The sequence below is a fragment of the Choloepus didactylus genome, chromosome 7 (genome assembly GCF_015220235.1).
Source record: "Choloepus didactylus isolate mChoDid1 chromosome 7, mChoDid1.pri, whole genome shotgun sequence".
Lineage (NCBI taxonomy): Eukaryota > Metazoa > Chordata > Mammalia > Pilosa > Megalonychidae > Choloepus > Choloepus didactylus.
In genome coordinates, this window is record NC_051313.1 from 101,217,784 (window position 1) to 101,243,643 (window position 25,860).

The following is a 25,860-nucleotide window of genomic DNA, read 5'->3' on the forward strand; positions in this document are numbered from 1 at the left end:
CCATGTTTATTAATGCAGTGCACTTCATTTTGTTCAACGTTTGGGTCTCACTAAATGATTTTCCTCCAGTTTGGAAGGATTGCCTTAAAAAGCATTAGCTTTAAGACTCTAGTAGTTGAAAGGGAAATGTGAGGAGGCCTAGAGAAACAATAACCAAATTATAAATTAATGCATAAATGAATGAAAAGTTCTTCAAATTTAGATACTATTACCCTGATGCCTTTTTCCCAGTGCCTGGTACTTCTCCTGAACTGGGCATTCAGACCACATTATAGGCTGACTCATGGATAATGTCATCTGCTTTATATAACATCTAAATGCAGGTCTGAGCAGGCTCACTTTTCAATTTCTCTGACATATACGTAGGTTGACACTAGGCTGCAAGATAAACCCAAGAAAGTGACAGAGTGCTATTAATACCTAGATATGGAATTCATAAGGGAACACAGTAGGCCAGGAAGTTTCCTAAGTAAGATACTTTTTCCAAGAATAGACTCAACCACTTTGATTTGGTCAAAACTGAAAGAAGAGATTGAAAGATGTGAAAGGATTGGATAAGAAAGAGTAGCACAGGGATTTTTGAAAAGTTGTCTGAAGAAGAAAGAAGTAAAAAAAAAACTTAGTGATTCTATTTGCAAATCTTAAGAGAGGAATATCATCAAGGCAGGAGAGAGGGGAATAGATGAAGTCCAGAAGTAATCATGAGCGAATGGGTGAGCAGAAGCATACAGATAGGTGAATAACTGTTGGCTTAATATGATTTTGCCAGAACTGTGTTTAGAATGTGGAAGTTTTCACTTCCTGCCAATGTATAGCAATATTTATTTATTTTCCCCTCAGCTTGGACATCTTAGTTTGTTTGCAATCATCATAGTAGATAACTCCTTTAATCATAAGGCTGTCATGGCATAAGGTAATAAATACAACTGAATATGGGAAATATAAACTGCTAAGTGATTTTGTAATAATCATGGCAATAATAAGTGGGTATTAGTCAAGAAATCAAGAACCAACCAGATCGCTTCCACATAAATGAAGAAGAAGAATAAAAAAGCCAACATAGCGAGATGTGGCCACAGTGACAGTTCTATTCAAGGGAACTTATTCCTGAGCAGTGCTCTAAGTTCTCAATGTAATGGGTAATGTGTCCATGTAATGAGTGCTACATGTTTTATGTTGCTGAATTTTGTGACGTCTTCCCTGAAACCATCCATCATAAACAGACACTAGAGAGATGGATGCTTTTAAAAAAAGAATTAAAATCTGTCTATTGCTCTAGGCATCTTTTACTTTGTTGTTTTGCCACTTTCATTTTGGTAGCTCATATTTAGTGGTTGCTCAGTCAAGATTGTGACTAAAAATGATGATGAACCAAAAAACAAAAAAGCTGTCCTGATATGACTGTAGTTCATGTTTTTGATGGTACTCTTATTAAAAACTTACTTTTTGATTGTAAGCTCCTGGGAGTGGAGACAGCACATAAATTGGGGCTTGGTGATAACTATTTTATTCAGTAGTGTCTTCAACAATGTTTTCAAGTTGATTGTGATTTTAAAGAAAGGCATCTCAGCCATAGACAGGTTTAATAAAGGCTGCACAGTAGGTAAGCTGAGATGCACAGCCTTCTCTAATTTCAGCATTGTGTCTAGGCTCTAGGTTGAGTCAGATGGGAAGTTTAGCATTCCTTGGAGTTCTTTGGTCTGCAGTCATGAAGTGGTGACCTAGCCAAGGTGCTCCTAGGTTCTTACAGGCTTCTCCCTGAACCCAGAAAGTCCCTACATCATAAAGTCATCTGTTGACCTTCACATTTAATGGTAAACTTTGCAGAAAAAGCAATAATGACTTAAAATTGGAGTCAGGTGTAATTCTATCTAGATGTACATGCAGTTCAAATATACATATTACTATATAATTTATATAAATAGGAAAACTATCATGTTTTTCTTTATATAGTACAGAAATACGTATGCCACATTTGTTAACCTTCATCCTTTTGGTTGTTCCTCTGTGTGTCTGTTTTACTTTATGTTGTATACAACACTTCAAAATACTTACCTTTTCCAACCTGCTATACCATTCAAACAGCACATGCTCCCAATCAACCTATACTACCATAGATATTTTTCCTTTCAACATAAATCCAGAATTTTATTTCTTCAAATAAAACATATTTTTCATCTATCTTTATTGCATATTTCCTTAGTACTCTGTACATGTATGGTTTCCACAAATCTTCCATGCATTTACATCTGCTCTACTTGTTTCATGTGTAATAGACCCACAAAACTGCACATATGAAAGGCATGCTTTTTGTCTTTGCTTTCATCTTTCCATGTCTTTTTCCAGCACCCCTTTCCCTCTCTTTATTTCCTAGCTTCTTCTAGGTTTCTTCTACTAGGAAGGAAATGATCCAATTCAACAGATATTATTAAAGCTCCAACATGTTACCAAATAAATCACAAGCACTTTAGGGTAATTTAATTTAATTTGTTACTTCCTGCAGGAAAACTTTAAAAGAAGGTAAAATGACTCTGTAATCCAGAATTTCACATAAAAATTAGCCACTTCCATTTAGTCACTTTTCTTTTAATTTCATTCTCAAATATGTCACATTATTCCCAAATCTCCCAATTCTTTTTTCCTGCTATTTCCTCTTCCTAGAACACCCTTTCCCTTCATTCTTACTTGTCAAAAGTCCAATAGAAGTTTATTTAGAAAACAGGCAGTCAGCCCCTAGGCCATATTGTGTCAATTTTGTTTTTAAAATATATTTCATCAAAATATCCTTTTTCGCTTTCCGGGATAAGATGGCGCCATCCACGCCGCTCCTGGCTGTCCGAGGATCAGAAGGACTCTACATGGTGAATGGCCCCCCACATTTTACAGAAAGCACAGTGTTTCCAAGGGAGTCTGGGAAAAATTGCAAGATCTATACCTTCAGTAAGGATGGGACCTTGTTTACCTGGGGCAGCGGAGAAAAAGTAAATATTATCAATGTCACTAACAAGGGACTGCTGCACTCCTTCGACCTCCCAAAGGCAGTTTGCCTTGAGTTCTCGCCAAAAAACACTGTCCTGGCAGCGTGGCAGCCTTATGCTACCTCTAAAGATGGCACAGCTGGAATACCTAACCTACAACTTTATGATGTCAAAACTGGAACATGTTTGAAATCCTTCATCCAGAAAAAAATGCAAAATTGGTGTCCATCCTGGTCAGAAGATGAAACTATTTGTGCCAGAAATGTTAACAATGAAGTTCACTTCTTTGAAAACAACAATTTTAGTACAATGGCAAATAAATTGCATTTACAAAAAATTAATGATTTTGTGTTATCACCTGGACCCCAACCATACAAGGTGGCTGTTTATGTTCCAGGAAGTAAAGGTGCACCTTCATTTGTTAGATTATATCAGTATCCCAATTTTGGTGGACCTCATGCAGCTTTAGCCAACAAAAGTTTCTTTAAGGCTGATAAGGTTACAATGCTACGGAATAAAAAAGCTACTGCAGTGTTGGTAATAGCTAGTACAGATGTTGACAAGACAGGCGCTTCCTACTATGGGGAACAAACACTGCATTACATTGCAACAAATGGAGAAAGTGCTGTAGTACAATTACCAAAAAATGGTCCCATTTATGATGTAGTTTGGAACTCTAGTTCCACTGAGTTTTGTGCTGTTTATGGTTTTATGCCTGCCAAAGCAACAGTTTTCAACTTGAAATGTGATCCTGTGTTTGATTTTGGAACTGGTCCTCGTAATGCAGCCTTCTATAGCCCTCATGGACATATATTAGTGCTAGCTGGATTTGGAAATCTGAGGGGACAAATGGAAGTGTGGGATGTTAAAAACTACAAACTTATTTCTAAACCAGTGGCCTCTGATTCTACATATTTTGCTTGGTGCCCAGATGGTGAGCATATTTTGACTGCCACGTGTGCTCCTAGGTTACGAGTTAATAATGGGTACAAAATTTGGCATTATACTGGCTCTATCTTGCACAAATACAATGTGCCAACAAATGCAGAAATTTGGCAGGTTTCTTGGCAGCCATTTTTGGATGGAATATTTCTGGCAAAAGCAATAACTTACCAAGCAGTTCCAAGTGAAGTACCCAGTGAGGAACCTAAAGTTACAACAGCTTATAGACCCCCAGCTTTAAGAAATAAACCAATCACCAATTCCAAACTGCATGAGGATGAACCACCTCAGAATATGAAGCCACAACCAGGAAATGATAAGCCATTATCAAAAACAGCCCTTAAAAATCAAAGGAAGCATGAAGCCAAGAAAGCTGCAAAGCAGGAGGCAAGAAATGACAATCCAGATTTGGCACCTACTCCTGCCCCACAGAACATACCGCGAAATACTGTCTCTCAGTCAACTTCTGGAGACCCTGAGATAGACAAAAAAATCAAGAACCTAAAGAAGAAACTGAAAGCAATTGAACAATTGAAAGAACAAGCAGCAACTGGAAAACAGTTAGAAAAAAATCAGCTGGAGAAAATTCAAAAAGAGAAATCCCTTCTGCAAGAGTTGGAAGAATTGGAATTGGGTATTTAAAGAGTCACAGAAAACAAGTTGGTTACCAAAAATCGGTGCAAACACGTCTTATGTTAAACGCATTGGTGTACATGGAGTATCCATGTACTCAAATGTTCACCTGTGATTTTAACCATTTATCCAAGACTCTGCATATGTGTGAAAATATTTAATAATGTCTGTTAAATTGAATTCTTCTATCTGTTAATACATGATTTAGAAAAGAGACTCATGAATTTTTAAGCTAAGCTTGACATATTGAAAGATAAATGTCATTCTTTTTTAGTGGGAAACAGTATTTACCATATAAATGAATAAAGACATCTTAAATATATAAAAAAAAATATCCTTTTTCTTGATTATGGAATTTTCTGGCCCCCTTAAACTTTGCACTTAAGGAGAGTACCTCAGTCACCTCACCCTGGTCCTGACCCTGTTATCTATTGTTAGAAACCTCATATATTAAATGTTACTTAATATGTCAGATGGACTTATTCTTTCTCCTGAAGTCTCATAGCATTTGGCTATATGTCTGTAAACATGCTTATCATAGTATAGAATGATTATTTGTTTGTATATCTACATCCCCAGCTACAGAGAAAGAAAAAAAAACATTCTCATGTAGTTTTGTATCTTAGCACATAGCACATTCCTTAGACCATAGTGTAAACTCAATGTACGTTTGCTTAGTGAATGGACAAATAACCAAATCATGGTTTATAGGGTAGGGCATTTTTCTAACCACTCTTCCAGGTATGTTTGCTGTAACTGCTTAATTTACTTTCTAATAATGTATTGCTCAGAAACTGGCAGGCACAAACAAACTTGCAAGCAACTTTAGGGCATCATATCTTTTTTGTTGTTGTTGTTTGCTTTTACTCAACAGACCCCAAAGAGTTTGGATGGAGCTTTGTATTAAGTGTGTAGGGAAATTTGGTGGTGAAAGTAAGGGATCACTCTTCAGAGGACAGAGCACTTATTCATCTTCTACTCTCCAATCTCTAAAATATGGTAATGTGAAACTGAGTTTTGATGAACAAATGCATGAATGATACAGATACGAATGAACAACAACTGAGAAAATAGACATTCTGAATTATGGAAGTTTTTTATGAACACTAAGTGAGAAGTCATTTGTTGCTTGTTTGTTGCTGTTGTTGTTTTTTATCCTTGGTTTCACATGTACCTATAAGGATGACCTAAAACCCTTTGTTAGCATTTTTGCAAAGTAAGCATTTACAAAAGATAAATTTCCCTTATCAATCTAGGAAGGTTTAAACCCTTCTATTGCCATATTTTAAAATTAGGCAAAAGACACTAGATAGGTATTTTACAGAGTAGTTTTACAGGTTCTTTCACATCCAAAAGGAAAGCACAGACTGCCAGAAGTCCAGCATTTCCTCTCTCCCACGGATGTGTGCACACTCCCCAAGATTCAGTGGAGCTGGTACAAGATATGAATTTAAATCACGAGGATGTTCAGAAGTTACCCACCATCCAACTTTTTCTAATAAAGGTGGTGTTGAAACCCTAAGAAACATGATACTGCAAAGGATTGGTTGCATCACCTAAGAACATCATTGGTATTGTGGATAAATCTTATGCATATTTTCAAACATACATTCCTAAAGTACTTTCCTAATATAGGGATGTATTTGCATATGCTAAAGCTTCATCTTAGATGCTTTGCATAGAAAACATTGTTAAATGTGGATTTTATCATTATTTGCAAACTGAAAATTCAGTGAATAAAGTCCTGAATTTAAAATACTACCCTTTAATTGTTAATAAGAAGTGTTTGAAACTTGAGAATCCAACCAGTAGTGTAGTCTGTATTCTCAGTGCAAAAAGAAGGGAAACTAGTCTAACAGGCAGCCCGTTTACTATTAAGTTCCACCATTTCATTCACAAACATCCTCAATACGTGTGGAATGAGCTGTTGGGTGGTTGTTATCCACTAAGAATTGACAACCTCTGTCAATTTCTGAAGATTTGAGGAATGAGATAAAGAGTTCAGGAATCTGTTACAGATGGAAAGAGTGATAGGAAGTAGAAACAGTACAGCAAGGATGATAGGAAGGACATTACAGATGAACAATATCTAATTCAAAATATTTCCTAGTTCAGATAGTATTGTTAATCTGCTGTTTTGAAACAGAAATAAGGGCAGAGGTGATTTAAGCAGATAGTTTTTCTTTAACTGTCTTTCTACCATCTTAAGGGCAAGGCTGCTTAGTATTTTCTGAGAACTATTCTCAGCTATGTTATATTTGCTGATTGCAGTCAGATAAAAATAAAATAGAAAATCTGTAGAATTATCTAAATCTTTTTCAAAAGAGGAAATCAACATATATAAAAGAAGAAAATTGCAAGTTATAATTAACTGCTAATTATTAGACCTACTTTATGCCAAATGCATTAATTATTTTTTTCTAATACTTAGCCTTACAAGTTAAGCATACAAGCTAAGCATTATTTTTCCTGCTTTTCAAATAAGAAATTGAGGTTAAAAAGATGAAGATAGTGTCATAATTTTGTAGGTGATTTAGCAGTGATTTAAATTCAGCTCCAAATCTAAAGTTCATAGTCTTTATACTCTACCACTCTCATTTGTTACAAATAATACTCTTGCTCTTTGCAAAAAGAAGGTTTCTGAATTTGAAACCAGGAAGTCTGACTCTAAGTCTACACACTGAGCCACTGTCGATTTTAATCCCAATTATGCCATAAATCATTGCTCATTGTTTATATTTTAAAATCTGTTTCCACATTGCACAGATCACCTATTCTAATCTCCTATAAAATACTGATATGAATGGAGTCCTGGAAGGTGTATCTTATCTTAATCCTTTTGTTTTTATAAAGCCCTTACCCTCACCTTATCCCCTAGCTAGCTACAATAAAACTCTGAACTCCTCTTCTTTCCTTAAGCTCTCAAGCCATTTCCCACCTCCTGGTGTGAGAATAAAATTAAGTTTAGCTTTCACACAAGGTGATATGGAATAGGGGAAATGGAGACTCAGGTACAGAAGGTCCTGAAATAGCCTCATAACTTGTTACCAAAACTAGCTCAAACTGGCTGTGCGGTTAAAGAGCAAAAGAAAGGGGCCACGTAAGCATAGGAGTGGTGTCAGTGCCTTATATGGGCATAACAGTTTCAGTCAGGGGTGGAGACTTGTTTCAAATGTTTCAAATTTGCATGGGTTAGTTAGGCCTATCTAAAAGGCTGTAAGCGCTGGAGTATCCAGCCAATGGAGAAGCAGGGGAGGGACTTGCGTGTTAGGTTTAGGGAATAAATAGTGCTGTGTTCTATTGTTCGACATGCCAGCCACCACATTGTGGTTGCACGCCCATTCTTGCAAGATCGCGAATAAATTTCTTTCTTCTCCACAACTGGTGAGCATGGATCCTTTTTCAGGTACAGCTTTCTTCCCAACAAGTTGGGGGCTTGTCCGGGACCCAAAGCTTCGAGGAGAACCTCTGGTATGGAAGAAGGGAAGACACATCCCACCATTTGAGCAGTCTCGGACTCTGTTGTCAGGGGCCCACCTCTGACTGCTGGTGAGATCCGCAATCAAATGCTTAGGTCTGCCAATTGTGGACAAGAAAAGGGGAAGAAAAAAAAAAAAAAAGAAAAAAACCTGCCTTGCAGCAACCAGACAACTCTGTGCACAGATCAAGGTAAGAAAATGGACTATTAAGTATTCTTGGTTGGGAAATTCTGATGAGTCTGAGGTTGAGTGTGTAAAGAAACCTAGATGAGACTCAGAGTGGATAATAGAGGCAGTCAGCTAGCTGGGGAAAAAGGGAAGAGGGTACCTGTAGGGTCCCCCAGGAACATCCTCTGGATAGTCCATTAGGGAGGATTTTAAAACATAGGACTGACAATGATCAGATCAAGGGAAAAGACAAAAAGAAAATGATGAAATATTGTTGTTACATTTGGACAAAAGAAAGAATTTTGCTGCCTGATGTATTCTGCCCAAAATACAGGGCAGATGAGGGTTGGCTCTGTGCAGACCTTGTACTTTATGTTAATGAAAAGGAACCTTTTTCCAAGGAGGATTCTGACTATGCCATATGCTGGCTGAAAGGAAGAGACCAGTTTTTACCCTATGAAAGTTAAAACTCCAGATCCAGAGACTAAATCTTTAGAAACTAAAGCCTGGGATCCCTTGTTAAGTATTCCCCTGCCTTATGTACCCCCTTCCCAGGGCAGGGACTGTTGGGCCCTAAAGATTCAATGGAACCAGTCCAAGCCCCTGGGCAATTGGAGAGCCAATTGGTGCCAACTGCTCCACCAGTTACAACCCACCAACAATTAAGGAAGGAATTGGAACAGGGTAAGAAAGATATACAAAAGTTTCCATTTCCAGAGGCTTCTGAGGAAAGGAGGGTGAGAGAACATAAACCCACTGAGTTTCTGTACCCTCTAAGAGAAGTACCTATTAAACCAGGAGAAATTGGTTATGTAAATGCCCCACTGATGGGTATAGAAGTAAGGAACTTCAAAGGGGAAATGAAATCATTAATGGAAGACCCAGTGGGGTTAGCCATACAATTAGATCAATTATTAGGCCCCAGTTTATATACCTGGTCTGAACTTATGTCCATACTGAATATCCTCTTTATGGGAGAAGAAAGGGGAATGGTGAGGAGGGTGGCTATGAGAGAATGGGAGAGGCAGCACTTGCCCAGGCAAGGGGTAATGGCAGCAGAGCAAAAGTTCCCCAATATGGACCCCAATTGGGATAATAATGATCAGGGGAATAGACCACACATGAAAGATCTTAGAGGAACTCATTATAATGGGAATAAAATTGGCTGTACCTAAATCCCAGAACTTAAGTAAGGCCTTTGAGGTAAATCAGGAAAAAGATGAGACCCCCTCAGCCTACCTGCAAAGATTGAGGGACCAGGTGAGGAAATAACTCAGGAATGGACCCTGATGATCCTGTAGCCCAGGGAATGCTAAAGGTCAGCTACATAAAGGGATCTTGGCCTGATATTCAGAAAAAGATCCAGAAAATGGGCAGATGGCTGGATAAGCCATTGGAAGAGTTATTGAGAGAGTCTCAAAAAGTGTTTGTGAGAAGGGAGGAGGAAAAGCAGAAGAAAAAAGCCAAGGTCATCATGAGCACGGTTGACCACATGATCAAGAAAAGATTAGAGAGGAGGCAGAGAGGAGACAGGCATGGGCGAGATAGAGAAGTAGCCAGGGCCAGTTGGAAAGAAGCAGGGAGGAGAGCACAGAACTCAGCAGCGTGTTATCACTCTGGGAAACCTGGTCATTTCAAAAGGGAGTGCCTGAGTTTAAAGAATGATCAGGTGATACCCCTGATGAATTTTGGGACTAGGGGGGTCAGAGGCTTCTTACCTCAAGAGCCCACTGGGAGCCTTTAGTAAATCTCAAGGTGGGCCCATATCAAGAGGAAATTACATTTTTTGGTGGACACCAGAGCAGCCTGATCTTCTGTAAACCATCTCCCAAAGGTGACTGAGCTCTCTGGTAGTTCCCTCACAGTCTTGGGGGTAAAAGGGGAGGGATTTAAAGTTCCCATTCTTGAGCCTACTAATATTTGTTGGGAGGGTAACCAAATTGTGACCCCCTTGTTGTACATCCCAGAGGCTGGGAGTAATTTGCTGGGAAGAGACCTGATAATACCCATGAAGCTGGATTTGGAATTAAGGGATGGGCAGATAGGGGTTGTTTTAGCCCTACTTACCAAAGAAGATGAAAGAGACATCAGGGAGGAAGTATGGGTAAAGGGGGAAGGGTTGTAGGTTACTCCTATTAAAATCAAGTTGAAGAAGGAAGGGAAGTTGTTTGTCAGAAACAATATCCCATTCCACTAAGGGGAAGACAGGGACTTCAACCCATCATCAAAGGTCTCCGTTGAAATGGACACTTGGAGACCTGTATGTCCCCTTTCAATACTCCTATTCTACCTGTCCAGAAACTGGATGGTAGTTGGAGGATGCTACAGGACCTAAGGGCCATTAATTAAATTGTCCAGGTTCAAAACCCTGTAGCTCCTAACATTACACTCTCCTCAGTAAGATCCTCTACCATCATGAGTGATTTACTGTAATAGATCTGAAAGATGCCTTTTGGGCATGTCCCCTTGATCCAGAGAGTAGAGACCTGTTCACCCTCAAGTAGGAGAATCCCTTCACTGGATGGAGGCAGCAATACAGGTGGACAGTCCTACCCCAGGGCTTTGTGCCAAACTCTTTGGTCAGGAATTAGAAAAAGTCCTGGAAAAATGTTCACTCTTGTTTAAAATCACCCTTTTACAGTATGTAGATGATCTGTCAATATCGGGTAAAAAAAAAAGGCAGGGCGTGGCTCAAGCTTCAAAGAATCTATTAAACTTTTTGGGAGATCAAGAGCTAAGGGTGTCAAAAAGTAAACTGTAATTTGTGGAAAAGGAAGTTACATACTTAAGCCATCTCATCAGTGAGGGAAAAAGGAAGCTCAATCCAGAAAGAATTCAGGTGATAATTGACTTCCCTCTTCCCTGGACAAAAAGGGAACTAAGGAAATTTTGGGGATTGGTGGCATACTGTAGATTATGAATAGACTCTTATGCATCTCAAACTAAGGGGCTATACCAAGAACTGTTGGAGGAGGAGTCTCTCAAATTAGAATGGAATGAGGGGGAAATAAAGGCCTTACAGGAGCTTAAGTGAACACTGGTGCAAGCTCCTGTTCTAGCTTAAAAAACCTTTCCCCTTGTTTGTTACCATAGATAAAGGAACAGCCTTAGGGGTACTGACCCAAACCTAGGGAGGCCAAAAGAGACCTGTAGCCTTCCTTTCTAAAATCTTGGACCCTGACTCTTGAGGATGGCCTGGGTGTGTTCAAGCTGTTGCGGCAACCGCTCTCCTGGTGGAAGAAAGTAGGAAATTAACCTTTGGAGGGGCATTAGTAGTAGGCACCTCAATCAAGTCAGGACTATTTTATCCCAGAAGGCAGGAAGACAGCTGACTGATTCCTGAATCCTGTAGTATGAAGTGATCCTAATGGAAAAAGATAATCTGGTTTTAACTGCAGATCCTAGCTTACAACTGGCCTCCTTCCTTTGGAAAGGGCCTGAACAAGTGGGAACTCTTGAAAATGATTGTTTGGACTTAATTGGGTACCTTATCTGAGTTTGGCCCGAACTATGGGATCTCTCCTTGCACTCGGGGTAAAAAATTATTCATAAATGGGTCCTCTAGGGTCCTAAAAGAAATGAAGCACAATGGCTAAGCAATTATAGATGGGCTAACTTGTGAGGTGAAAACAGCTAGCTGATTGCCCAGAGTGGTCAGCTCAAATTTGTGAGTTGTATGCATTAAATCAAGCCCTCAAATTGTTATAGGGAAAGGATGGTACAGTCTGCACTGACTTTAAATATGCCTTTGGGGTAGTCCACACCTTTGGAAAGATCTGGGATTAATTAACAGCAAAAGGAAAGAATTGGTCCACAGGGAATTGGTAAAACAAGTGTTAGTCAATCTACTCTTACCTAGAGAGGTATCAGTGGGGCACATAAATGGACACCAGAAAGGTAATACTTTTGAGGCAAAAGGCAATAAGTTAGCAGATGAAAAGGCTGAGGAGGCCTCCTTCTGTCCCCCTTTAAAGTTAATGGTTCTGATACCCTCCATTCCCAAAGAGTTTTGGGTCCTTACATTCATTCATTTTAAAAGAAGTGAAAGAGCTGGAACAGTTAGGAGTGACCCTAGATGATCAAGGGAGATGGCTCCTCCCAAACAGCAGACAAATGAATAAACAAATAATGAGGAGGTATTAGCAGTTTTACACCAGGGGAGTCATTGGGGGGTGGGAGTACAGGCCATGTGTGATCTGGTACTTAAGACTTTTGGATGTGTGGGCCTTTATACTGTAACTAAACAAATATGTGAATGATGCATAATTTGCCAAAGAGTTAACAGAAAGTCCTAAGAAAACAAGTACAAGGGGGAAGGGAACCAGGCCTAAGGCCATTAAAGAGTACTCAAGTTGATTACACTGAAATGCTCCAACTGGGGTGGCTAAAACATACTCTGGTTCTTGTAGACCATCTGAAAGGTTGCGTGGAGATGTATGTTCTTGCCTTGGCTATAGCATTGGGAACTTCCAAAATTATCCTTGAACAAATCATTGCCCACTATGAGTTAGTGGAGAATATAGATTCATACAATGGTAACCACTTCACTTCCTGTGTGCTGCAGAATGTTATGCAAAGCTGGGGTATTGCATGGGATTTCCACATACCCTGGCATCTGCCATCCTCAGGAAGAGTAAAAAGAATGAATCAAACCTTAAAGAAACATCTTTCCAAACTGGTCTTAGAAACCAAGTTACCTTGGATTAAATGTTTACCCATAGCTCTGCTAAGAATAGAACTGCACCTAAAAAAGAACTAGGAATCTCCCCCTGTGAAATGCTCTTTGGCTTACCTTTTCCCAGGAAAACTAAAGATCTCCCTTCCCTAGATTCAAAGGACCTCTTCCTTAAGAACTCTGTACTGGCTTTGTTCTCTACTCTGTTATCCCTCAGGCACTGTGGTTTGCTGACCCAGACCCCACCTCTTGAATTTGCTGCTCATCAACACCAACCTGGCAGGTGGGTCCTAATCAAGTCATGGAAGGAGTCCAAACTTCAACCAGCCTAGGAGGGACCTTATCAAGTTTTGCTAACAACTGAAACAGCAGTCTGGACAGCATAAAAAGGCTGGACTCACTACACCTGAGTAAACGGACAGTACCTGAGCTGGATGATAAGTATCCAACAACACCCTCTGAGCCAGAGAATAGTCCCATCTCCAGATCCTTTGAGGATTATCCTTAAGACACAGTAGTTGGGAGTGTGGGATAATGTCGGGCTACATATCTTGGTACTAAAACTGATTCTAGCATTATTAGTAGTGGATCTGGTCAGTAAACTCATAAGAAGCAGGCTATCACTTACACCCACCTTATCTTGTGCCTGAAGGGACTGAAGAATGATAGGTTTAAAGCCCAGTTTAGGAGTGGGGATAATTATGCTAGCCATAATATTCCAAGCTCAGAATGCAATGAGATCTGTCAAACTGGTAGTAAATGTAACTTAGGGCCTGGAGTCTCAAACTGTGTAGTTTGACACATGCCAGTTAATAGACTGTGGGGATTTATAGCACCAGTGGTGGCTAAGTGGGGAGAATAAATATCTATGTCCAGAGCTGGTAGAAAATGGTTACAGCCAAGCCCCCCACCTTGGGATTATGTACGGTGGACTACACAATATAAGGGATGGAACGTAAATGTGGGATGGGTTTCACAAAGCTGGAGGCCATTTAAAAATAAGATAACCTTTTATAAGGGCAGCACCCCACCAGATTGCAAAAACCTTCAGTGCAACCCAGTGGTAATAAATATTAAAAAGGAAGACAAACTAATGGTTGGGAGCACAACTAGGGATCAGGTAGTTGATAGAATATATGGAATAGTGGTAGATGTTGCTGGTAGAGATCCTCTGGGGAGGTTCCATCTACGAGTCCTCTCCCCTCCATCAAACATGTCATTAGCAACACCCTCTCCAGCTAGCCCTTCAATAGTGCCAGAGGGTACCCAACTGGTAGCGAGTTCCCCAATTCACAATAATCCCAAGGTTGTCAGGATGGTCGAGGCAGAGGATTTGAAACAAACCATAAAGATAGAGACAGGGTATGGAGATACAAATGCCTGGGTAGAATGGCTTAAATATACAGTTCAGAGTCTAAACAAAAGCAACTGTTATGCTTGCACAACAGGCAGACCCACTGCTCTTATTGTGCCCTTCCCAATAGGTATGGAGAAGCATGGAGGGGAGTTCAAGTGTATGGTACTCCTCTTTTTCAGAATACTACTACTGGTGAAAATTGTAGTACGTTGTCTTCTCTTTTCCCTCCAGTCAGGAGAGAAAACACTAAGGCCATACCAGCTTTCCACCTAAGTCCAGGAAACTACTGTGCCTGTCTCACCAGATGGGGAGAAGGGCTTCAGGATCTTGGGACCATGGCCTTGTGCACCCAACTGTGGAATGTGACTGAGGATAGTACCAGCAATTTCTCCAGTTTAATCATACACCAAGCAGACCTTTGGTAGTACTGCAGAAAGGGAGTCCTCCAATCAGTATTACCTAAAAAGTGGAAAGGGAGCTGTGCTCTGGTTCAATTGGCCATCCCATTCACCCTGGCATTTGAGAAAGGGGAGGAAGTTAAAACCCAAGAGAAAAGAAACAAAAGAGGTATGCCTGGTTCCTTTGACAACCAAATCTATTTAGACAGTATAGGAGTTCCACGAGGAATCCTGGATGAATTTAAAGCTAGAAATCAGGTAGCTGCAGGATTTGAGTCATTCTTATTCTGGTGGGTCATGATTAATAAAAATGTGGACTGGATTAATTGCAGATATTATAATCAACAAAGATTTATCAGTCACACCAGGGATGCAGTTAAGGGCATCACAGGGCAGCTAGATGCTACTAGCTGAATGGCATGGGAAAACAGAATAGCCCTAGACATGATGCTAGCTGGAAAAGGAGGCATTTTTGTAATGATTGGAAGTAGTTGTCATACATTCATCCCCAATAATACAGCACTTGATGGAGCCATCACCAAAGCTTTACAAGGTCTAACAGCCTTATCTGAGGAATTAGCAGAGAACTCAGGTATTGATAACCCCCTCACTGGGTAGTTGGAATGCTGATTTGAAAAAGTGGAAAAGGGTAGTGTTGTCTGTCTTAACCTCTCTTATCACTGCAGTTGGAGTACTCACAGCAGTCAGGTGCTGCATCATCCCATGTGCCGAGGGGTTGACTCAAACACTTATTGAGATGGCTCTAACCAAGCAAATGCCTGTTCAATACAAGCAAAACAATTTGTACCCCCTTAAGGAGGAGGATCTCTATGATGAGGAATGTGAGAAAGCTCTTAGTAGGTTTGAGAGACTGGAATGTGAAAACTAAAAAGAGTTTAAAAGAAAGAGGGGGTATTTGTGAGAATATAATTAAGTTTAGCTTTCACACAAAGTGATATGGAAAGGGGAAATGGAGACTCAGGTATAGAAGCTGCTGAAATAGCCTCATAACTTGTTACCAAAAGTAGCTCAAACTGGCTCTGCAGTTAAAGAGCAAAGAAAAGAGGCCAGGTAAGCATAGGAGTGGCGTCAGTGCTTTATATGGGCATAACAGTTATAGTTAGAGGTGGAGACTTGTTTCAAATGTTTCAAATTTGCATGGGAGACATTTCAAATGTTTCAAATTTGTGTGGGTTAGTTAGGCCTGTCTAATAGGCTGTAACCTCTGGAGTATCTAGCCAATGGAGAAATGGAGGAGGGACTTGTATGTTAGGTTTAGGGAATAAATAGTGCTGTGTTCTATTGTTCAGCATGCCAGCCACCACATTTTGGTTGTGTGCCCATTCTTGCAAGATCATGAATGAATCTTTTCTTCTTCACAGTCAGGTGAGCTTTGATTCTCTTTCAGATACAGCTTTCTTTCCAACACTGCTCTCCTTAGAAACCTCAATTATGTAAGTAATAAGGCTTTTCTTGGTGTGTTTGTAGAATCATCAATCTTGATATCTGAAACAAATTTGGGATGGGAATGCCTCCTGCTTTTACATGGTAGCTACAACCGTGCTTGAAAAGAATTAAAAAAATTCAAAGACAAACAAAACTTACCTTATAACTCTATTAACAAATGCCAAGAGTAGGTTTGAACTAAAAGAAAGAATTTGGTACATCAAGCAAAATTTATACTTATGTAAAGAACAGGAAAAAAATAGGTGCCATCAGAATGTACATAAGGTAGATGAGCCAAAATTTCCAGAAGAGGAAGGGTGGAAACTTCTAGTCGCTTAGATTAAAACTGGGGGGGGGGGGGGGGGGCAAATTCAGTTGAGTTATTATGATAGGGTTACTTCAGATCCCAGCCAGCCTTACATAGAAAAGGCTGGAGAAATCCTGCCCATAGGTCTTTCTGGTTATTTGCAGAAAACAGGTTCTTATGCATCAGGAGCACCTCATGATTCTGGTTATTTGCAGAAAACAGGTTCTTATGTGTCAGGAGCACCTCATGAATCTCAGATTTGATATCATGATACCAAACTTGCAGACAAGGACACAGGGCTCATTCAGTGCTCTGAGTCCCCTCAGGTGAAGACTGGCACTAAGAGCTCAGGAACTACGGCAAATGGCAAGTTATCTATATGATCTGGGAACCTACAGGTCTAGCTAGATCTGGTAAATCATATCAGTGAGACACTTTTTCAATTCCACAGAACAGGTGACTTCAGCAGATTATTTTTTCTCATTGTGCTATCTTTTGAGACATGCCATCTGTTAGCCCAGGCTGTTTTCTCTTTCCTCTCACTTACCCTTCATCATCGTTCTGACTTTTCAGAGACTTTATTACTCCCTCAGTCCAGTTATGTAACCTTCCAAGTACTCAATAAATACCTTTTTCTTATCTCCTCTACCTCTCCCTCCAACATCTCTTAATTAGGTGCTGTGGAAGCAAGTAGCCAGATGATATTTAAGAATTTAACATTAAGGTGTAACTGACTGATAAGTTTTAGTTTATACATTTTCAAACCCTAATAAAACAAAACACCACTATGGTGCTTTTGAGAATAGATGGTCTGGCACTGGTTCAAATAGACAACCATACTGGAAAATGTATCTCTTGAACCACATCTCATACCATATATAGATTCAAGTGGATTATACATATAAGTTAAAAAAAAAAAAACTTTTAGAATGTAACATAGGAAAATATCTTCATGTCCTAGGAGTGGGAAAAGATTTCTTAAGTAGTACATGAAAAGAACTAACCACGAAGGAAAAAATATTATAAATTGGATTACAATAAAATTAATAACTTCTTTTCATCAAAACACACTGCTAATAGAATGAAAAGGCAAGCCACTGAATGGAAGAAAATAAGTATAAAATTCGATAAATTGTTTGTATCCAGTCTATATAAAGAATCCCTTCACATCAAGACTAGGACAGAAAACCAATAGAAAAAATAGACAACACTCTTGAATGGTCCCTTCACAAGAAAATGTGTGTACATGGCAGAAAAACATATTAGTCATTCAAGAAATTAAAAGTTATTTCTATAATAAGGTACCACTATCTACCCAAAAGAGTGGGTAAAATGAGGAAAAAAACTAATACCAAGTAATAGAGAGGATGTGGATTAATTTGAATGCTCAAACACTCTTTTCAGGGGTGTAGATTTGCACAACCACTTTGAATATTGCCAAATATTAGTGTCTGCTAAACCTGAATACACATAAGCCCTGTGATCCAGCAATTCCTTTTATTGGTATATGCTATTAAAATCTATCACTTCATATCTGAAATAAAAGGACAAAACTGAATTCATTGCTTACTGCAATAGAAGAGATCTATATTTTCAGTCACAGTCATTCTAAGCAAAGCAGACTGCTGAATTTATATAAGATTTTAGGGAAGCATGGAGTTCAGGGATTGAGGGACCTTTAAAGACTGACATATGTTTATATCTACTTTAGAACCATGGGTTACTCCAATGAGATCCTTGTTGATTAGTGGGCACTCAAGAAGACTGTCTTGTGGAGTGAGTCCAATCTTGACTAGCTGACCTTCAAAAATGAGAGGCTGACACCAACCAGTTAAATTGCAAAAACATGCTCACTGAGGCAATGTGTTATTGCTCAACTAAATAGGTTTAAAAGTGGTTCTGGTTGTGGACAATGTCCAAGATTAACTATACAAATATTAGAAATCTCTTTCATGAACTAGAACAAATGTAAGACATTATAACTAGAAGCTAATAATAGAGGGTTATATAGGGGAAAATATAAATATTGCAAACTATGTACTACAGTTAACAGTATTTTAACATTCTTTCATCAACAGTAACAAATGTACTGTACCAATACTATAAGTCAATAATGGAGGGGAGAGTGGTTAGGGGTAGGAAAGGAATTGAGTTTTCTTATTTGTCTTTATTTCTTTTCTGGAGTAATGAAAATGCTCTAAAAATTTGAAAAAAATTAATTGTGGTAATGGATACACAGTTGTATGATGGTACTGTGGGCAATGATTGTGCACTTTGGACCTTTGGATAATTGTACGGTATGTGAACAATCTCAATAAAATTAAATTTAAAAGAAATAAACAAAAAGTGCTTCTTGTGGATACCTAGTTCCATGGCTACAGATCAGTCACTTTTTTCTTAACTTTATGGGAATATTTTTATTCTTAGGTGCTTTTGGACCATCCTCAGGCATATCTTCAGGAGACCATCAAAAGATTTTCCATATCATTACCACTGTTAATGACAATGAGACATCAGTTGCAGAGATGTCTCAGTTTGAGTATTGGTGAGCCTAATTTCATCCTGTTTTTTTTTTTGTTGTTGTTGTTTGTTTGTTTGTTTTTGTCTTTAAATCCATGCTTGATTCATTTGTTCAGACTGTGGCTGTACAGAAGCATTTAAAATTCTAGGCAACGGACATTCAATTACTGTGAGATAAAGAAGTCTAGCAATATTATAAGAGACTAGAACACCCTGGAGCAGGACTTGAGATTTCACAGATATGGAAAAGAAAACAAGTATCCAACTTTCCTATGTCTGTCTCATATAAGCAGATTTTTAAAAAATTAGATATAGATTGCTTTATCTCACCTGCAGTGTTAATTCAGTTACAAAGTGAGGGATTAGCAATGATGGAGACTCTTCTATATCTGACCAAAGGAAATATAAAGCTGTTAGATTATCCATAGCTAATGGATTAAGGAATTTAAATTCATTTGTTGTGCCCCCAGGATGTGAGTTGTATTATTTAATATGCCAGCCAATATGAGGGAACAATTTTCTTTGATGAATACTTCAGATGTAAATCTCCTATGTATGAGGTCCTGTTCTCAAGAGTATTTTCCCAGAAAGAATCTTATCCCTTTTGACTCTTTGTAAAGATACATAGTGAACTGAAGGTGTTAAGGAGTCATACCCATAAAATGGGCTAGGAAATATCCCTACAAATCAATTAAATTTTGTTCAGTTTGATGTCAAGGGGTCTGATTTCCACATAGGAAATAGAACACAGGAGCTGTAAAAGATAGGGGATCAAGCTCAGTGAAGTATTGTCATAAATAATGGTTCCTATTATAACCCAAAATATTTATATTCTTGTCTTCTAACAAATTAATATTTTTCTTCTTTTGTGTATTGTATATAAATATCATTATTGATAAGTTTAATGTAACATAATTATATATTTTTAAATAATCTGTATTAAAAATGCCCCACACTTAGGCAGTTTTTTATTACTTGTAAAGGAAACATGATTGGCCAAATCATAAACAGATAAATTAATAGAGAAGAAACTATGACTAAAACAAGTATGTGGTTGCTTACAGTTGATTAAGATGGTGGTATAAGACCCTCCAGGGTTCCATTCCCCTTCAGAATCTTTGACAACTGCAAAACCAGCAAAGCCATCTTCTTCAAAATCCAGAAAACAGTCACAGGGTTTCAGAACTGGACAAGTGCCAAATCAAAAAAACAAAGCTTTAAAAACAGCCACAAGTGAGCTCAAGACCAGAAAAAGATGCAGACTGAAAAAGGAGAAGATTTTTCACTTTTCCTTTCATTTAAAGCAAAGGAAGATCAAGATAAGATCTTCTTGATAGGAAGGCTAAATTAGTGGAGAGCACCAGTCAATGAGAGTCAGTTTGCAAAGACTATTAAGTTATTTTTTGCATTGGTTTGTTTGTTTTTGTTAGCTCCTGACACTCAAGGAACTCTCTGTCATATCACTAACTGGATACAAACTTAAGTAATGGACAGTCCAGGGACTAAATCCCAAAGTTAACACATTACAATATTAAAACACACAGTTTGCAGCAAAAGATTACAAGACAAACATGAAAGGAACAAGATTAAAATTCAGAAACTATCAATGAAAAAGACCAGATTTTGAACATACCAGAGTTAAAAAAAGTTCTATAGTATACTCAAAGAGATGATGGAAAACACAAAGAACTAAAGGCTATGAAGAAAATGAATGAACAATTTGAGAATCTCAATACAGAGATAGAAATTTTGAAAGGTAACCAAACAGAAATACTGGAGTTGAAGACCACAATAGCCAAAATGAGGAATTCCCTAGAGGATTTTAATAGCAGAATAGAGAAGGCAGAAGAAAGAATCAGTGAACTTGAAGACAATTGAAATGATTCAGGCTGAGGAGCAGAAAGAAAAAAAGAATTTTAAAAAGTGTTCAGAGCCTAAGAGAACTTTGGGACACCATCAAGTATACCAATATATGCATCATGGGAGTCACAGAAGGAGAAGAAATAGAGAAAGGGGCAAAAAGAACATTCAAAGAAATAATGGCAAAAAACTTCCCAAACTTAGCAAAGACATGTATATACACATTCAAGAAGTCCAACAAGCCTCAAACAAGGTAAACTCAAAGAGAACCTTTCCCCAGACACATAGTAGTCAAACTGTTAAATGCCAAGGACAAGGAGAGAGTTCTGTAAGCTGAAAAAGAAAAGCAATGGTTATGTATAAGGGAGTCCCAGTAAAATTAAGTGCCAATTTTTCATCAGACAGCATGGTTGCAAAAAGGCAGGGGGATGAAATATTTAAAGGGCTGACAGAAAACAATTGGCAACTAAGAATTTTATAACCAGCCAGACAGTCTTCCAAAAATGAGGAGGAAATTAAGACATTCTCAAATAAACAAAAGCTGAGGGATTTCATCACTAGAACTTCCCCACAAGCAAAAAAAAATTTATTTTTCAAACTGAAAGGACGGTGGACAGTGGATCAAAGTAGCATAAAGAAATAAGGATCTCTAGTGAAGGTAAACGTGGGATAGGGGTAATTCTACATGCCAGTACTCTCATACTAATAGTATGTAACTCTACCTTTTACTTCTTACAGGCTCTAGAAAGGCAAAAACCTATGATAAATCTATGGCTTGGGAAATACAATATATAAATTTATAATTTGTAACAAGTGCAGCAAAAAGGTGGGAGAACAGAAGGGCACAGAAAAAACAGTGGCTGTATGTGCTCTTTTTTTCCATTTATTTAAATGCAATTTTATTAAGATATATTCAATGCTGTATAATCCATCCAAAGTATACAATCAGTGACACACAGTATCATCACATAGTTGTGCATTCATCACCACAATTTCAGAACATTTTCCTTACTCCAAAAAATAAAAAATAAAAATAAAAATAAGAAAACCCAAAATATCTTATACCCTTATCCTCTCCTATTATTTTTTTAATCTTCATTTTATTGATATATACTCACATACCACGCAGTCATACAAAACAAATCGTACATTCAGTTGTTCACAGTACCATTACATAGTTGTACATTCATCACCTAAATCAATCCCTGACACCTTCATTAGCACACACACAAAAATAACAAGAATAATAATTAAAGTGAAAAACAGCAATTGAAGTAAAAAAGAACACTGGGTACCTTTGTTTGTTTGTTTGTTTCCTTCCCGCATTTTTCTACTCATCCATCCATAAACTAGACAAAGTGGAGTGTGGTCCTTATGGCTTTCCCAATCCCATTGTTACCCCTCATAAGCTACATTTTTATACACTTGTCTTCGAGATTCATGGGTTCTGGGTTGTAGTTTGATAGTTTCAGGTATCCACCACCAGCTACCACAATTCTTTAGAACCTAAAAAGGGTTGTCTAAATTGTGCGTAAGAGTGCCCACCAGAGTGACCTCTCGGCTCCTTTTGGAATCTCTCTGCCACTGAAGCTTCTTTCATTTCCTTTCACACCCCCCTTTTGTTCAAGAAGATGTTCTCCGTCCCACGATGCCAGGTCTACATTCCTCCCTGGGAGTCATATTCCACGTTGCCAGGGAGATTCACTCCCTTGGGTGTCTGATCCCATGTAGGGGGGAGGGCAGTGATTTCACCTTTCAAGTTGGCTTAGCTAGAGAGAGAGGGCCACATCTGAGCAACAAAGAGGCATTCAGGAGGAGGCTCTTAGGCACAGTTATAGGGAGGCCTAGTCTCTCCTTTGCAGCAACCATCTTCCCAAGGGTAAAACCTATGGTAGAGGGCTCAACTCATCAAACCACCAGTCCCCTATGTCTGTGGTCATGTTAGCAACCATTGAGGTGGGGTAGGCCAATACCCCTGCATTCTCCACAGGCTCCTCAAGGGAGCACTACATATTTTTCTCCTTTTTTTTTTTTTTTTTAACTTTTTTTTTTCTTTTTTAAATCAACTGCATGGAAAAAAAAATTAAAAAAAAAAACAAAATAAAACAAACAAACAAAAAAACATACAATAAAAGAACATTTCAAAGAGACCATAACAACGGAGTAAGAAAAAGACAACTAACCTAAGATAACTGCTTTACTTCCAACCTGTTCCTACTTTACCCCAAGAAAGTTACCTAATATAGCAACATTTCTGTGAACTTGTTCCTACTATATCCATCAGAAATTAACAGGCCATAGTCAGTCCTGGGCATCCCCAGAATGTTAAATAGCTTATCTGTTCTTGGATTATTGTTCCCCCTTCCTTAATTGCTCTCTATTGCTAGTTCCCCTACATTCTACATTATAAACCATTTGTTTTACATTTTTCAAAGTTCACATTAGTGGTAGTATATAATATTTCTCTTTTTGTGCCTGGCTTATTTCACTCAGCATTATGTCTTCAAGGTTCATCCATGTTGTCATATTTTTCACGAGATCGTTCCTTCTTACTGCCGTGTAGTATTCCATCGTGTGTATATACCACATTTTATTTATCCACTCATCTGTTGAAGGACATTTGGGTTGTTACCATCTTTTGGCAATTGTGAATAATGCTGCTATGAACATTGGCTTGCAGATATCTGTTCCTGTCACTGCTTTCTGATCTTCCGGGTATATACCGAGAAGTGCAATCGCTGGATCGAATGGTAACTCTATATCTAGCTTTCTAAGGAACTGCCAGACTGACGTCCAGAGTGGCTGAACCATTATACAGTCCCACCAACAATGAATAAGAGTTCCAATTTCTCCACATCCCCTCCAGCATTTGTAGTTTCCTGTTTGTTTAATGGCAGCCACTCTAATCGGTGTGAGATGGTATCTCATTGTGGTCTTAATTTGCATCTCTCTAATAGCTAGTGAAGCTGAACATTTTTTCATGTGTTTCTTGGCCATTTGTATTTCCTCTTCAGAGAACTGTCTTTTCATATCTTTTGCGCATTTTATAATTGGGCTGTCTGTACTATTGTCATTGAGTTGTAGGATTTCTTTATATATGCAAGATATCAGTCTTTTGTCAGATACATGGTTTCCAAAAATTTTTTCCCATTGAGTTGGCTGCCTCTTTACCTTTTTGAGAAATTCCTTTGAGGTGCAGAAACTTCTAAGCTTGAGGAGTTCCCATTTATCTATTTTCTCTTTTGTTGCTTGTGCTTTGGGTGTAAAGTCTAGGAAGTGGCCGCCTAATACAAGGTCTTGAAGATGTTTTCCTACATTATCTTCTAGGAGTTTTATGGTGGTTTCTTTTATATTGAGATCTTTGGTCCATTTTGAGTTAATTTTTGTGTAGGGGGTGAGGTAGGGGTCCTCTTTCATTCTTTTGGATATGGATATCCAACTCTCCCAGCCCCATTTGTTGAAAAGACCATTATGACTCAGTTCAGTGACTTTGGGGGCCTTATCAAAGATCAGTCGGCCATAGATCTGAGGGTCTATCTCTGAATTCTCAATTTGATTCCATTGATCTATATGTCTATCTTTGTGCCAGTACCATGCTGTTTTGGCAACTGTGGCTTTATAATAAGCTTCAAAGTCAGGGAGTGTAAGTCCTCCCACTTCGTTTTTCTTTTTTAGAGTGTCTTTAGCAATTCGAGGCATCTTCCCTTTCCAAATAAATTTGATAACTAGCTTTTCCAAGTCTGCAAAGTAGGTTGTTGGAATTTTGATTGGGATTGCATTGAATCTGTAGATGAGTTTGGGTAGAATTGACATCTTAATGACATTTAGCCTTCCTATCCATGAACATGGAATATTTTTCCATCTTTTAAGGTCCCCTTCTATTTCTTTTAGTAGAGTTATGTAGTTTTCTTTGTATAGGTCTTTTACATCTTTGGTTAAGTTTATTCCTAGGTACTTGATTTTTTTAGTTGCTATTGAAAATGGTATCTTTTTCTTGAGTGTCTCTTCAGTTTGTTCATTTCTAGCATATAGAAACATTACTGACTTATGTGCATTAATCTTGTATCCTGCTACTTTGCTAAATTTGTTTATTAGCTCTAGTAGCTGTATCGTCGATTTCTCAGGGTTTTCCAGATATAAGATCATATCATCTGCAAACAATGACAGTTTTACTTCTTCTTTTCCAATTTGGATGCCTTTTATTTCTTTGTCTTGCTGGATTGCCCTGGCTAGCACTTCCAGCACAATGTTGAATAACAGTGGTGACAGCGGGCATCCTTGTCTTGTTCCTGATCTTAGAGGGAAGGCTTTCAGTCTCTCAACATTGAGTACTATGCTGGCTGTGGGTTTTTCATATATGCTCTTTATCATATTGAGGAAGTTTCCTTCAATTCCTACCTTTTGAAGTGTTTTTATCAAAAATGGATGTTGGATTTTGTCAAATGCTTTTTCAGCATCTATTGAGATGATCATTTGATTTTTCCCTTTTGAATTTTTAATGAGTTGTAATACATTGATTTTATTATGTTGAACCATCCTTGCATGCCTGGAATGAACCCCACTTGGTCATGGTGTATGATTTTTTTAATGTGTCTTTGGATTCGATTTGCAAGTATTTTGTTGAGGATTTTTGCATCTATATTCATTATGGAAATTGGCCGGTAGTTTTCCTTTTTTGTCGCATCTTTGCCTAGTTTTGGTATTAGATTGATGTTAGCTTCATAAAATGAGTTAGGTAGTGTTCCATTTTCTTCAATGTTTTGAAAGAGTTTGAGTAAGATTGGTGTCAGTTCTTTCTGGAAAGTTTGGTAGAATTCCCCTGTGAAGCCATCTTGCCCTGGGCATTTATTTGTGGGAAGATTTTTGATGACTGATTGGATCTCTTTGCTTGTGATGAGTTGATTGAGGTCTTCTATTTCTTCTCTAGTCAGTCTAGGTTTTTCATATGTTTCCAGGAAATTGTCCATTTCCTCTACATTATCCAGTTTGTTGCCATACAGTTGTTCATAGTATCCTCTTATAATTTTTTTAATTTTTTCAGGAAATTACATCACCTTTTTCATTCATTATTTTGTTTATATGGGTCTTCTCTCTTTT

General features: G+C 38.3%; 1 protein-coding gene across 2 annotated transcripts; it reads left to right on the forward strand.

The window, feature by feature from the left end:
• Positions 1-2,795: 2,795 nt before the first annotated feature.
• Positions 2,796-4,860, forward strand: LOC119539669 (eukaryotic translation initiation factor 2A-like). Of its 2 annotated transcripts, XM_037843351.1 has the most exons (2): positions 2,866-2,980; positions 3,043-4,860. In XM_037843351.1, the coding sequence occupies exons 1-2, from the start codon at positions 2,866-2,868 to the stop codon at positions 4,560-4,562; spliced, it is 1,635 nt and encodes a 544-aa protein (XP_037699279.1). In that variant the 3' UTR covers positions 4,563-4,860. The 2 variants fall into 2 exon arrangements, with proteins under 2 accessions (XP_037699278.1, XP_037699279.1); XM_037843350.1 differs by having other exon boundaries at positions 2,796-4,860.
• Positions 4,861-25,860: the final 21,000 nt, after the last annotated feature.

Coding starts and splice junctions, on each gene's coding strand:
- LOC119539669 (XM_037843350.1), top strand. CDS start 2,808: ATGGCGCCATCCACGCCGCTCCTGGCTGTCCGAGGATCAGAAGGACTC.